This window comes from Podarcis raffonei, chromosome 1 (assembly GCF_027172205.1).
Source record: "Podarcis raffonei isolate rPodRaf1 chromosome 1, rPodRaf1.pri, whole genome shotgun sequence".
Lineage (NCBI taxonomy): Eukaryota > Metazoa > Chordata > Lepidosauria > Squamata > Lacertidae > Podarcis > Podarcis raffonei.
The window spans coordinates 104240727-104252551 of NC_070602.1; the positions used below are offsets into that span (position 1 = coordinate 104240727).

The 11825-nt window shown below is 41.4% G+C and overlaps 1 protein-coding gene across 2 annotated transcripts in view; it reads left to right on the plus strand.

Moving 5' to 3' along the window:
* The window catches only part of GALNT13 (polypeptide N-acetylgalactosaminyltransferase 13), a 154571-nt gene extending 145241 nt beyond the window's left edge, over positions 1-9330 (plus strand). For both annotated transcript variants that reach the window (XM_053407172.1, XM_053407181.1), the window contains one exon: positions 2793-9330. In XM_053407172.1, coding sequence (XP_053263147.1) covers positions 2793-2933 — 141 coding nt within the window. In that variant the 3' untranslated portion in view covers positions 2934-9330. The remainder of the gene's footprint in view (positions 1-2792) is intronic.
* The last annotated feature ends 2495 nt before the right edge of the window (positions 9331-11825 follow it).

The following is an 11825-nucleotide window of genomic DNA, read 5'->3' on the forward strand; positions in this document are numbered from 1 at the left end:
TGGGAGGGCATTCCACAGGGTGGTCGCCACTGCCGAGAAGGCCCCCTGCCTGGTTCCCTGTAACTTGGCTTCTCGCAGTGAGGGAACTGCCAGAAGATCCTTGGAGCTGGGCCTCAGTGTCCGGGCTGAACGATGGGGGTGGAGACGCTCCTTCAGGTATGCTTGAAATGAAGTAAATAAATACACAGCCTGCTGAATGAAGCCAACAGCCCACCTAGTCCAGCACCCTGTTCTCCCAGTTGTCAACCAGATGCATGTAGGAAACCTGCAAACAGGACCTGAGTGCAAGAGCAGACAATGCCTAAAATTTTGAGAGCAGTGTTTCCCATCTCAGTTTAAAAAGAATAAATGATCTTATGATATTTGATCTATGGTGCACAGCTGGATGACACAAATATGAATGTTTAGTATAAGGTAATATTTCTGCCATCTCAAAACAATTGTTACATTTCTAGCTAAAAGCAGTGAAATAAAACATGGGTACTACATTTCAGTGATAGCATAGCACCAAGATTTTGATGCTTTTTAAAAAAATAACCCTTTGGTTTTTTAATAAAAAATATTGTTTCTTGTGGTTCTGCGGGTTAAAAAAATAAATTGATCGTTTTATTTGATGACATCACTGAAAACAGGCGTACTGGCAATCAAAAAGCTCCCTTAAAAATTACCTCAAAGAAAGAGAAGAACAGCTATGAGACATTGTGACAAAAACAAATATTTCATTAGGCAGCTAGTGAATCAATTTAAGTCTTTGAAAAGCAGGTGACGAAATGGCAGTTCATTACTAGACAGAAAAGATTATAAGGTGGGCTTTTCGAGGAGTATTTTCACATCTTTTAAGGGAAAGGTCATGAAACCATCTAATAATCTTCTTAATCCAATATTCTAATGCATTCTGTGGTAGCAAAGCTGGATATCATTTACATTTTTAACATGGCAGTACTGCAGCGAGAGCATGCACTCTCTCTAATCCCTTGATAATCAGGGACTGTTTCACAATAGACTGGGTGGTATCCAATGCTGCTCACTATACATAGAGTAAACCCATTGAAATGAATGGACATGATGGGGTAGAAAGGATCTCCCAGGGTGAGAGGCTGGGGGAAGAAACAGAAGTTTCCAGGAAGGTCTACTTTTCTCTATATGAATAAATGATATGATACAATTGAGTTAGAGGGTTTTTAGATCTATTTCTCTTTCTTATTTTTTTCTTTTTCTTTTTTAGATTAGCTTGGTTTTTATTGTAGTTTATGTTGAAAACATTCAATAAAAATATTAGAAAGAAAGGAAAGAAGGAAGGAAGGAAGGAAGGAAGTAGCAGGTCTATTGATTTCAATAAGTCTACTGTGAGCAGAACTCAGTTGGACTGAACCCATTGAGCTAACTGGTTTGCAACGTCTCAGTAAAGTCTTTGTGAATATATATTTTGTCACAATCTGAACCAAAGCTGTAGTATTCAAAACGTTGCTGCAGAACATTCCTACTAGCCCCTCAGTATTTCAGGAAATTGATCCATTATCCAGACTCAGGTGCTGCTCATCCATTGCTCCTCTGTCTTACCAGAATTCAGATTCAGTTTATTGGCTCCTCCCACAGCAAAGTCTGGTACCAGTTGATGAGTTTCATGGCCTTTCCTGATTCAGGATATCTTCATAAATGCAGTGCTATTCCACTGGCCAGAGCATCTTAACCAACATGAAATCAAACACAGATTTCATAATAATTCCAAATGTTCCTACCTTCAGTGTCCAGCTCCAGGCAATTGCTGGTTTTGGAAGTATTGTGTGAATCCCCTGTTCTGTAACATAGGAGGTTGCTTTAGTTTATACTAAGTCAAACTAGTGGTCAATCTACCTCAGTCCTGCTTGAGGGCTCTATATGTGTAAGCTGCTCAGAGCTTCCCAAAAGTAGTGTTTATGTTTTAAACATAACATGCTGAAACTTTTAAAGCAGCATATAACGTATACATATATAACTATACAACTTTTAGAAGATACATGAAGGCAGCCCTGTATCGGAAGGTTTTTAATGATTGATGTGTTTTATGTTTTTATCTGTGTTGGAAGATGCCCAGAATGGCTGGGACAACCCAGCCAGAGGGGCAGGATATAAACAAACAAACAAACAAACATCATCATCATCATTACTAAGTACATAACAGTCATACAGCTTTGTACAACAAAACATTTATAATACACTTATAATACAAGATTTAAGAATTTTTAAAAAGAAGGCCTGAAAAGTAAAAGCTAACTTTGCCAAGTCAGTGAAAAGGCTGCCATAGGCAAAGGGGAATGGAAAAGAAGTATTGCATTGCAGCTGCAGCAGAACAAATCCCAAGCTCACTCTAGTTTCTGGAGAAACTCATGAACTGCTCTAAATGGCAGCACTCTTCACTTGGGTTGTGAAGTGTGGGTGGGTTCAGGCAAGACCAGATTTCAGCTCAAAGCAGTTTATTGTAGCAACATGAACAAGACTGACAAACAGAGGCACTTGGCCCAATATATATACCTTTAACTGGCTAGGTGGCCACCTCACCTCTGATAGGTCGCCTTAACGCTTGCAATTAGCGAATTACAACACTGGCCTTATCTCAGCAGGGATCGGCTGCCTGCCAGCTACTAACAATGTCATCAAATTTTTTTAGAATTCTCTCCATGTTTTGTTATACAGGTGAAGCTCCTGAGCTCCAGGAAGCCTTAAGGCCTAGGCCTGTATTGCATGCATACAAGCCTGGCTTTGGCCTACAATACATAACAGGGTTTTCGTTGTTGTTATTGTTTCTTTTGCAGCGACTTACCTTGAGGCACGTCAACAGCAACCAATGTCTCGACGAACCCTCTGAAGACGATAAAATGGTTCCCACCATGAAAGACTGCAGTGAAAGCCGATCTCAGCAGTGGCTGCTCCGGAATATGACCTTGGGTGCCTAAAAGCCGCAAAAGACTCGCTGTGTTTCCTCGCCAGGCCTCGCAAGGCTCTAGACCTCTTGCACTTCACACAGTTTGATCGAACAGAAGTCTTTTCCTCTTCCCATGTTATCGGTGAAGTGAAAGGTTTTGAATGCTCGGTGAAAAGCCCATCTGCTTTTTAATTGCTTAAAGCATGTTTGCACTTTTCCCTTCAGAATTTTTATCTTTTATTTTTTACTCATTCAGCTAAACACACAAGCGCTCTGCATACCGTTAAACATATGCTATGATCAAGACACGGTATTCTTGAGGAAAAATCAGACTCGCGGAAAGCATTACAAAGCTGAACTCCAAGGTTTTGTGGGGAGTGGGCTTACTGTTGGTTCTGTCATGTAACGTTGCTTGAAAGTGACCATGTTAAATGCCTTATGAAACCCACTTGTATCGTGAGAGATTATATCTTTTATTTATTAAGTCGATGTGCTTGTACTGGCCCCTTCATGGCAGCAAAGGAAGAATTAGTTTTTAATCTGCTGCCGGCCGTAACCAGCAGATAGCTCAGCTGAAAGAATTTCTGAGCAGTAAATTTACTGTATATAATGGGTGTCTTTCATGTATAATACTGGGGGGGGGGGGATGTGGCATTGCTGTTCTTGAAACGCCTTTGGAATATCGGCAAAACTAAATGAAGGCTATATGCCGGCAGATGGGAGGTAAAATTGAAATCACAGCAAAAGGTAATACAATGAAACTGAATTCATATCGTCCACAGATAGCATACACTCTTGGCAAAGCATAAGCCTTTGTGAAGCATAGTAATGCCTCTGGCCAATTCCCACGAACTCCCATTAATGGTGCAACTATAAGAGGTAGCAAAACTTGATCATCTTGAGTTGGAGTGAAACTCTTGAAACTTGTTCTTTAAAAATGTCAAGAGCAGGTTTATGCTAGGCACTTTACTGGAGTTCAAGTTAATCTTCGTTGCATTAACTGTCCACTTTTCCATATTGATTATATTTATTATTTTGAAAGATTGCTTTTGGTGTTGCAGCAGATTAAGCATACGTACAGCTCCACCTAAAAACGTCAAAGCTTCCACCTATTAATACGTCTAGTTGAATGGTTTTATATATAACCGTAATAGAAACATGACTAATTAAAAAGCATATCTAATAAGCTTATGACCTGTAACGTAGCCACATTGGGAGCCGAGTTTGCTCAGGAGGTGGTTAAACTATAAATAATAATATTTTAATTAAAAAGAGGGGTAATTGTATGGCATAACTCTATACCTATATGTAAGTGGGAACACATTGGGCTAACATTTGACTCTTCAGTGGTTCCAGTATTAGGTCTATAAGGAGCAATATTGAGTCTAGGGATGGGTGTGTGCTATAGTTAGATTTACAGACTCCTTGTATGTCAGGGCCATTTGCCATGTCAAAGTATTGTGCTTTATTGAATTGTATGAATTTGTCCACATTGCTTCCCCAATACCCTGGAGAGCTTGGCTAGCCCTATTGCTTTCACATTGCCACAACACCTTGGACCTTAGGAGTCAGATAGAGCCTGTTTCTCTGAATGAGACCTGATACACTGTGTTTCCCTTTCATATATATCACCTGCCTGGAGTTTGAATATGCATATTTCTCTTATCCATCCACCCATAGAAGTGTTCTAAGCTGCTACCATATCAGTATACTAGAGCTCCAAACAGGCTGTCAAGAGCCCAGCAGAGTCAGAGGTGAAAAATAGGGTGTAAATAGACCAGTGATCAGGTTCGAAAAGAAGTAGGCAATGATCCTGTCAGCCCAGAAGCAGGTATAGAATAGCTGGTGTTCAGATATCACACATAAAACTATATAGGAAGTTGCCTTATAGTAAAGTCAGACCATTGGGCCAACTAGCTCTGCACTGTCTATACAGACGGACAGCAGCTCTCCAGGGTTTATAGGGATATTCCCAGACCTACCTGGAGATGGGGAATGAAGCTGGAGCTGCCTTTTTCATACAAGGCAGATGCTCTACCACTAAGCTACAGGGCTTCCCATAACAAGACTAGTTAGTTAATAGAGTTAATGTAAATAGGCTGTATCGGCTTGGCTGATGCCAGCCAGATGCCGGATGAGGCAAGGCAGGATTCTGATTAGCACCTTATATGATGGACAAGTTGCCCAGATGTAAAGAGCCTAGGACAGTTCTTAAATAAAGGCTGTGGCATCCTTACTGGCTCCCCTGGTCACCCTCCTACAACTGCCAGTGTAGTGCTGGGGAAGAGTGAGGTTTTGGACACCTAGCCCCTCTCTCTATACAACATGTTATCTGGAACTTGGGAAACTATAAGGTTCTCTGTAAGGGCCTTGGCCCATTGGAGGAACGCCCAAGTTTTTATCAGTGAGCAGAGCACTGATGGAAATAAACCTTTGCTAAGAGTCCATATGATTCTTATTTTGGTATTTGAAGAAGTGCCTCTCTTTCTGTCAGAGAGAAATCTCTCAGCACCACCTGATAAGTCATCTCTATGCATAAGAAAGTAAGAAAAGCCTGCTGGATCAGGCCAGTGACCCATCTAGTCCAGCATCCTGTTCTCCCTGTAGCCAACCACATGCCTGTGGGAAACCCTCATTCTCCCCTCCTGATGTTTCCAGCAACTGATATTCAGAAGGATTCTGTCTTCGACCATGGAGGCAGAGAATAGCCAGTGTGGCTAGTCAGCATGGATAAGCCTTTACTGCCAGGAATTTGTCAAATTCTCTTTTAAGGGCATCCAAGCTGGTGGCCATCACTGCCACCAGTGAAGGGCATGATTTGGGACTTCTCGTTTTAAGCTACATGTCCGTTTGAACCACAGTTTTTAATAGCAAGAGTAACAGTTCAGTTCACTTGCCAGCCCTGGCTGGTGTCTACTGAGGAATAAAAGTTGGTTACCTGGTTGAGCAGGCAAGATTTTAATCAAGCAGCCCAGAGCACAGTGGTTCTGTGCAGCATGGTTCTGTTTCACTTTTGCCCAGTGGTCCCCACTGGTGGAATTCTGGAGATAATGAATTGTACAATAATCTGGCAGGAATTGTCAGATTCTTAAGCAGGCAAGCCAAGGCATTGCCAAAATCAGTCCGAAGTACAAGCCCAAACAGAGGTGCTCTGTGTGGTTATATATTCAGCTTTCTAGGTCCAATGTGTCGTCTTGCACTGGGCTAGAATATAAAGGCAATGCATCCCCAGTTTTCATGTGGTCAAAAGTCCTGTTTTGCAATTACTGTATGTCAGTAGTCTCTGAATCTATGAGATCCTCATTGGGTGGCTAAGTATGTGGACCTAGGTTCTAGGTTCCTCAGTTGCCGTCAGGTATGTGTGCTGGGCAGAATCAAGGTTCAGGTGATCCAGTCCTCCTCCTAGTAAGCTGGCCTACTGGACTTTGGTGCCAGATTTTCTGGTTCATGCTCAATGGCATTTTACAGTGGGAGACCTTGGTCAGGCACAGTGTCCCTTGTCCTTCACTGATCCCACAGCATCCTTTGAGGAGGAGCTCCTCCTGCTTTTCACTATTGTGGTATCTGTGACCAAACAGTTTGATAGGAGAGCAGGAACCGCCAGCTGTTCAGTGTCACCAACAGATCAAACTGCTGCAAAACAAAGTAAAATGGGTCTGTTCAAGTTGAAGGTAGTCGAGCCAAGATAAAGAACCTACACCTTCTTTGTGAATAAGAAAGCAACAATGAACCTAACCGACCTAGCCAGTCACTGCAATCCTGTGCACACTTACAAGGGAGTGAATGCCACCAAACACAGTGAAACTTACATCTGAGTGAATATGCATAGATTGCACTGTACCATGAATGAGCAGAATCTAAAGCTATCTGCTACAATTTAAAATGGCATTGTCACACAAACAATGCTATTTCAAAGAATTAAGGGCATGCCACCAGACAATAGGAAAGTAAGTTCACCAGAGGTTCAACTTGAGTGCAGTTGCTGGCCATCTCTCTTGCTATTTCCCCTTCTCTGCTTGAGGGGGGGGGGGAATCTCACCTTAGGGGAAGAAAAAGAGGTTGCAGTTGGTGGAATGGATGGATGATGATGGAAGAAGCTTACTGGACCTCACCTGCAATGGGAAATGATGTCCAATGAGAAATGATGTCCAGAGAGCCTCATTTCCCAACAGTCCCAATGGGCCTTCTTCATTGCATTTATATCTCACTTCCCCAACTTGTGACTTCTTTCTCTGTTAGGGGGAGGGGCAAGAGTAGCGGGCAATGAAAGGCAGGGTGAGGCATGAGCAGGATCAAGACAAGGTGCCGCCTTGAGGTACTGATCTTTATTCTGCTTGCTGCTAATTTTAGCCAGGATGCCCACCAAGCTGAACTCATTGCTCTCCCCATTCTTGCTGAAAAGTGAGTATTAAACTGACAACTTAAAAGTTCCCACCACAGTTCTGCTATTATATTCCTGTGTGGCCTTGGCAAACTGTTTAGGCTGAAAGTGGAGTATGGCGTTTGTTATGTTTTATGTGTGGTGCCCTCTCTGTGTTTAGAAGACAAATACAGAATTCACTGTTTGGGCATTTAAATGAAACTCAGTGCCCATGTTTTAGGTCAAGGACTTTATGGTATCAACAAGTTGTGGGTTCAATATTAAAGCTGTTTTTGAAAAATGTAGAACTCGATTTATCTTCGTTTCCCCATCTGTAAAATGGGGCCAGTTGTTCCTGATTTTCACAGGGGTGTACTGAGGGCTAAATAATATTTGTATATAGCTTTTGAAATGTAAAATAATAATTATTATTATCATTCAGAAATGCTCTAACAAACCTCACAGTTCTTGGTTACAGTCATAGAACGACAGAGGAACACAAAGCTTATAGAGGAATATATGAAATGTGACTATTCTGAAGGCAAGAACAGTATTATAAACAAGGCAAGAGTATTAAAGTCCCTTATCCTGGGCAACCTTATGAATTACTTGAAGAAGGTGGAATGGGTGTGTAAATTATGAGCCAGTGGTAATGAACTCACTTTGTCTTCAAAGACAGCTTCTAGACTGTTGAGACCCAAGAATGGTATTTTTTATCTAATTGCAAACTAGTTAGGTAGCCTTTCAAAAAGAGATTAGTACTGTACTCTAACAAACACAGTCCAGTATTTTCTTTTACTTGAAAGTAATGAAGATCATATCTGATCATATAAATTTTAGTTGCATCTCATTTGTAGATGCTAAATACAGTCTCAAATGAGGCAAAAATACTGTTGAAGGTGCTGAAGTGCAAAGCTATGAATTAGGCTATAATGGTTTAGGGAGGAAATTTGAAGTAGGATTTCACAATGTCGCTGTCTTCTAAGTCCTTCTGCATCGTAATAGTCTTTGGACACATCTGCCATTTCCAGCAGGACATCAGAATTGTAATTAACTGTTGTGACAGCTACGGTTTGAGAATTCCAAGTGTATTCTCTCTCACACACACACATACACACTTGCATTTCAATGTATGGAATAGATTAAACATCTGCTGCTATTACTGTACAGCATATGAACACATCTGGTGAGATTACACCACTTCTAAACTGCTACTAAATATAAGCGACTGTTTGATCTCAAGGTGTTGAATGAACACCAGCAATGTGTTTTCTTTTTTAAATTAGGTTATGTGAATTATTAGTGTTAAAAGTGTTTTCAAACATTCACACATTCTCCTGGAATCCCAGTTTCGTCATTTCAAATACAAGGGAGTCGTCTTTTGCCCCTGAGACAGCAGGTGGCCAGGGCAGCTGATAAGTCTGCATCTTTGCAGCGGGGACCAGACTCAATGTATCTATCCAGTGATGGCCAAACTTGGCCCTCCAGCTGTTTTGGGACTACAACCCCCATAATACCTAGCTAAACAGGACCAGTGGTCAGGGATGATGGGAATTGTAGTCCCCAAACAGCTGGAGGGCCAGGTTTGGCCATCACGGATCTAGGCCATTCAATACATGACATGCAGGCAAATCCAAGTTTAGCTTAAGTATACCAGTATGGGAAGTCCCAGCCTCCTGATGAGTATACTTGTATGGTATGCATGTTTGCAAACATTTGTCACACCCACATAGCTTTACGTGTATATGTAAGACATCTCAATTTGTGTAACTAAAAAGCATAATTTATGAAGTGGCCCTTTAAGACAATGGTGGACTTTGCAGTTTTTTGTTTTTTTAAAAAACAAAATATTATTATTTCCCATGTTCGAAGGAACCTGCGTCTGAGGAATTGCTCATAAAGCTTCTTGAAATGTTGGAACGCAAATACATATTTCATATGTACGAGTGGGCAGTGGATTAAGAATTACACCATTTTAAATGTTGTAACAGTTATTAAATGTTAACTCTGCTGTAAATTTTAAATATTTATACATTTTGTAGAAATAAAATATGCCAGTTTAGTTTTATTTTAGTTTGTCTTTGTCTTTGTTGTAGGCATATCTTCCTGTAATCAGATAATAAGCATTTTACCAGAAGTTTCTTTACCAGTAGTGTAAGTCATTTGTATATTATATAGGACAGTTTTTCAAAAAAGGAATTGGATACTTTATGTATGAAAAAGCAATATGTATGAAATAGGTTCATACCTATATCTTTATTGTGCTTGATGATTGCAATAGTGTGGTGACTTGGATGTTTGAGTATGCCATTGTAGATGTCAACACCACAGACAGAATTTTCTTCTCTCTTCTTACGTCAATTTCAAATACAATCCCTTTCAGTGGAGCCAGTTCACCATTCATTTGCCCAGGCATCAAGGGATACATAATGTCTATCTGGATCAAGCCCATAGGCTGCAATTCTATTATGTATCCATAAATCTAACTGACTGTGCAATGAGTTTTGAATGCATAGCTGTGTGCAAGTATACATGTGCCAGGATTTCTGCCAGCAAGGATGTGTTGTGCTCAAGCCGTGAAAATGTGCACACAGAACACATCAGAATCATAAGAGAGTTTGGGTTTGGATTTGGATTTGATATCCCGCTTTATCACTACCCAAAGGAGTCTCAAAGTGGCTAATATTCTCCTTTCCCTTCCTCCCCCACAACAAACACTCTGTGAGGTGTGTGGAGCTGAGAGACTTCAGAGAAGTGTGACTAGCCCAAGGTCACCCAGCAGCTGCATGTGGAGGAGCGGAGACGCGAACCCGGTTCCCCAGATTACGAGTCTACCGCTCCTAACCACTACACCACACTGGCTCTCGAGAGAATGGAGAAACATTGTGTCGCTGGTTAATAATCCTTTCCATGTTTTGGAATGAGCTCATTTGAATGCGGGCTAGTCCAAGCTTTACAAATCAGAGAAAATATGGGAGGGAAAACTATGGCCCTTTTACTGTATGGCGATACTTTTCTGCCACGTGTTTGCTCTCTTATGTTTCCTTTCTAAGGCTCCTGATACAGAAGAAAGCCACTGCACTTTGCTGCACTTTGAATGAAAGTTGTTGTTGTTATTATTATTATTATTATTATTATTATTATTATTATTATTAATAATACCCTGCCCATCTGGCTGGGTTTCCCCAGCCACTCTGGGCGGCTTCCAACAGAATATTAAAATACAATAGTCTATAAACATTAAAAGCTTCCCTAAACAGGGCTGCCTTCAGATGTCTTCTAAAAGTCTGGTAGTTGTTTTTCTCTTTGACATCTGGTGGGAGGGCGTTCCACAGGGCGAGTGCCACTACCAAGAAGGCCCTCTGCCTGGTTCCCTGTAACTTGGCTTCTTGCAGCGAGGGAACCGCCAGAAGGCCCTCTGCGCTGGACCTCAAGTGTCCGGGCAGAACGATGGAGGTGGAGACGCTCCTTCAGGTATACTGGATATAGAACCCATATCTGACATTTGGTGACTGATGCTTAACAGCTCTGCATAGGTGCTCAGGATGTGTGTGGAGAGAAACATGTTCATGGCCAGCCCCACTCTCAACTTATGTCTTCCTTGTCTTGTCTGCACAAACCTAATGTGCTTATTAGCTGCACGTGTGAACTGGAACCTGCAAAACACACATGAACAAGCAAATACATACACAGTGGCTTGTCTCGCACATATTGCCAAGCCCTTTGTTTAACCAATTGTGAGTTGTCCCACAGGTGACCAAACAAACCATGGCTTGATTCTCCAATATTGGGATTGTTTTCCAGTTGCTATTGTACCGTACCTCTGTAGATAGTTTTCACACCCTCCAAGTGTACCTATTTTCCAGGGACAGTCCCGGATTCACAGTAGCCGTCCCAGTTTTTGATTTGGTCCTGGAATGTCCCGCTTTTCCTTAGGACGTCCCTATTTTCATCAGAGTAATATTGGAGGGTAGGGTAAGACGTCACTATTTTCATCGGATAAATGTTGAAGGTTATGGAGTTATGCGATCCCCAAGCCAAGGAAATAAGTAACTATGCAACCTTTGCTGTATTCAAAGAGAAGCACTGTGTTTACATGTAACACCAAGCCATAGTCAAAAGAAAACCAACAACAAACCACGACTTCAGGTTGTGCTTGGTGGCAGTAAACTATCCATAGTTAAATTTCTGAGCAAGATTCACACATCATATTAAACTACAGCTTAATAAACCGTAGATAAAATGAACCATGGCTTGGCATTATGTGTGGACCAGACCAGTATAATGAACACATGTCTGTACAGGGTTCAAAGGCTATATAAATTAAGAACATGGTCTTGCTATGATGTAGAAAACTAAAGTAAGTCCCTTTGCATATCCGTCGGATGTTCATTCCCAAATAAATGGCCACCTTCAGGGATGCAGAAGTGCTTGCATCTGTTCAAGAGGCCTTATCTATCTCACCACAAATACATTTCACTACTCCAGCAGATAACTCTTTCCAGTGCCACATTGCAAACTGTTTTTACAGGTTCTCTAACACTGAAAAGCAGCTTGTGATTC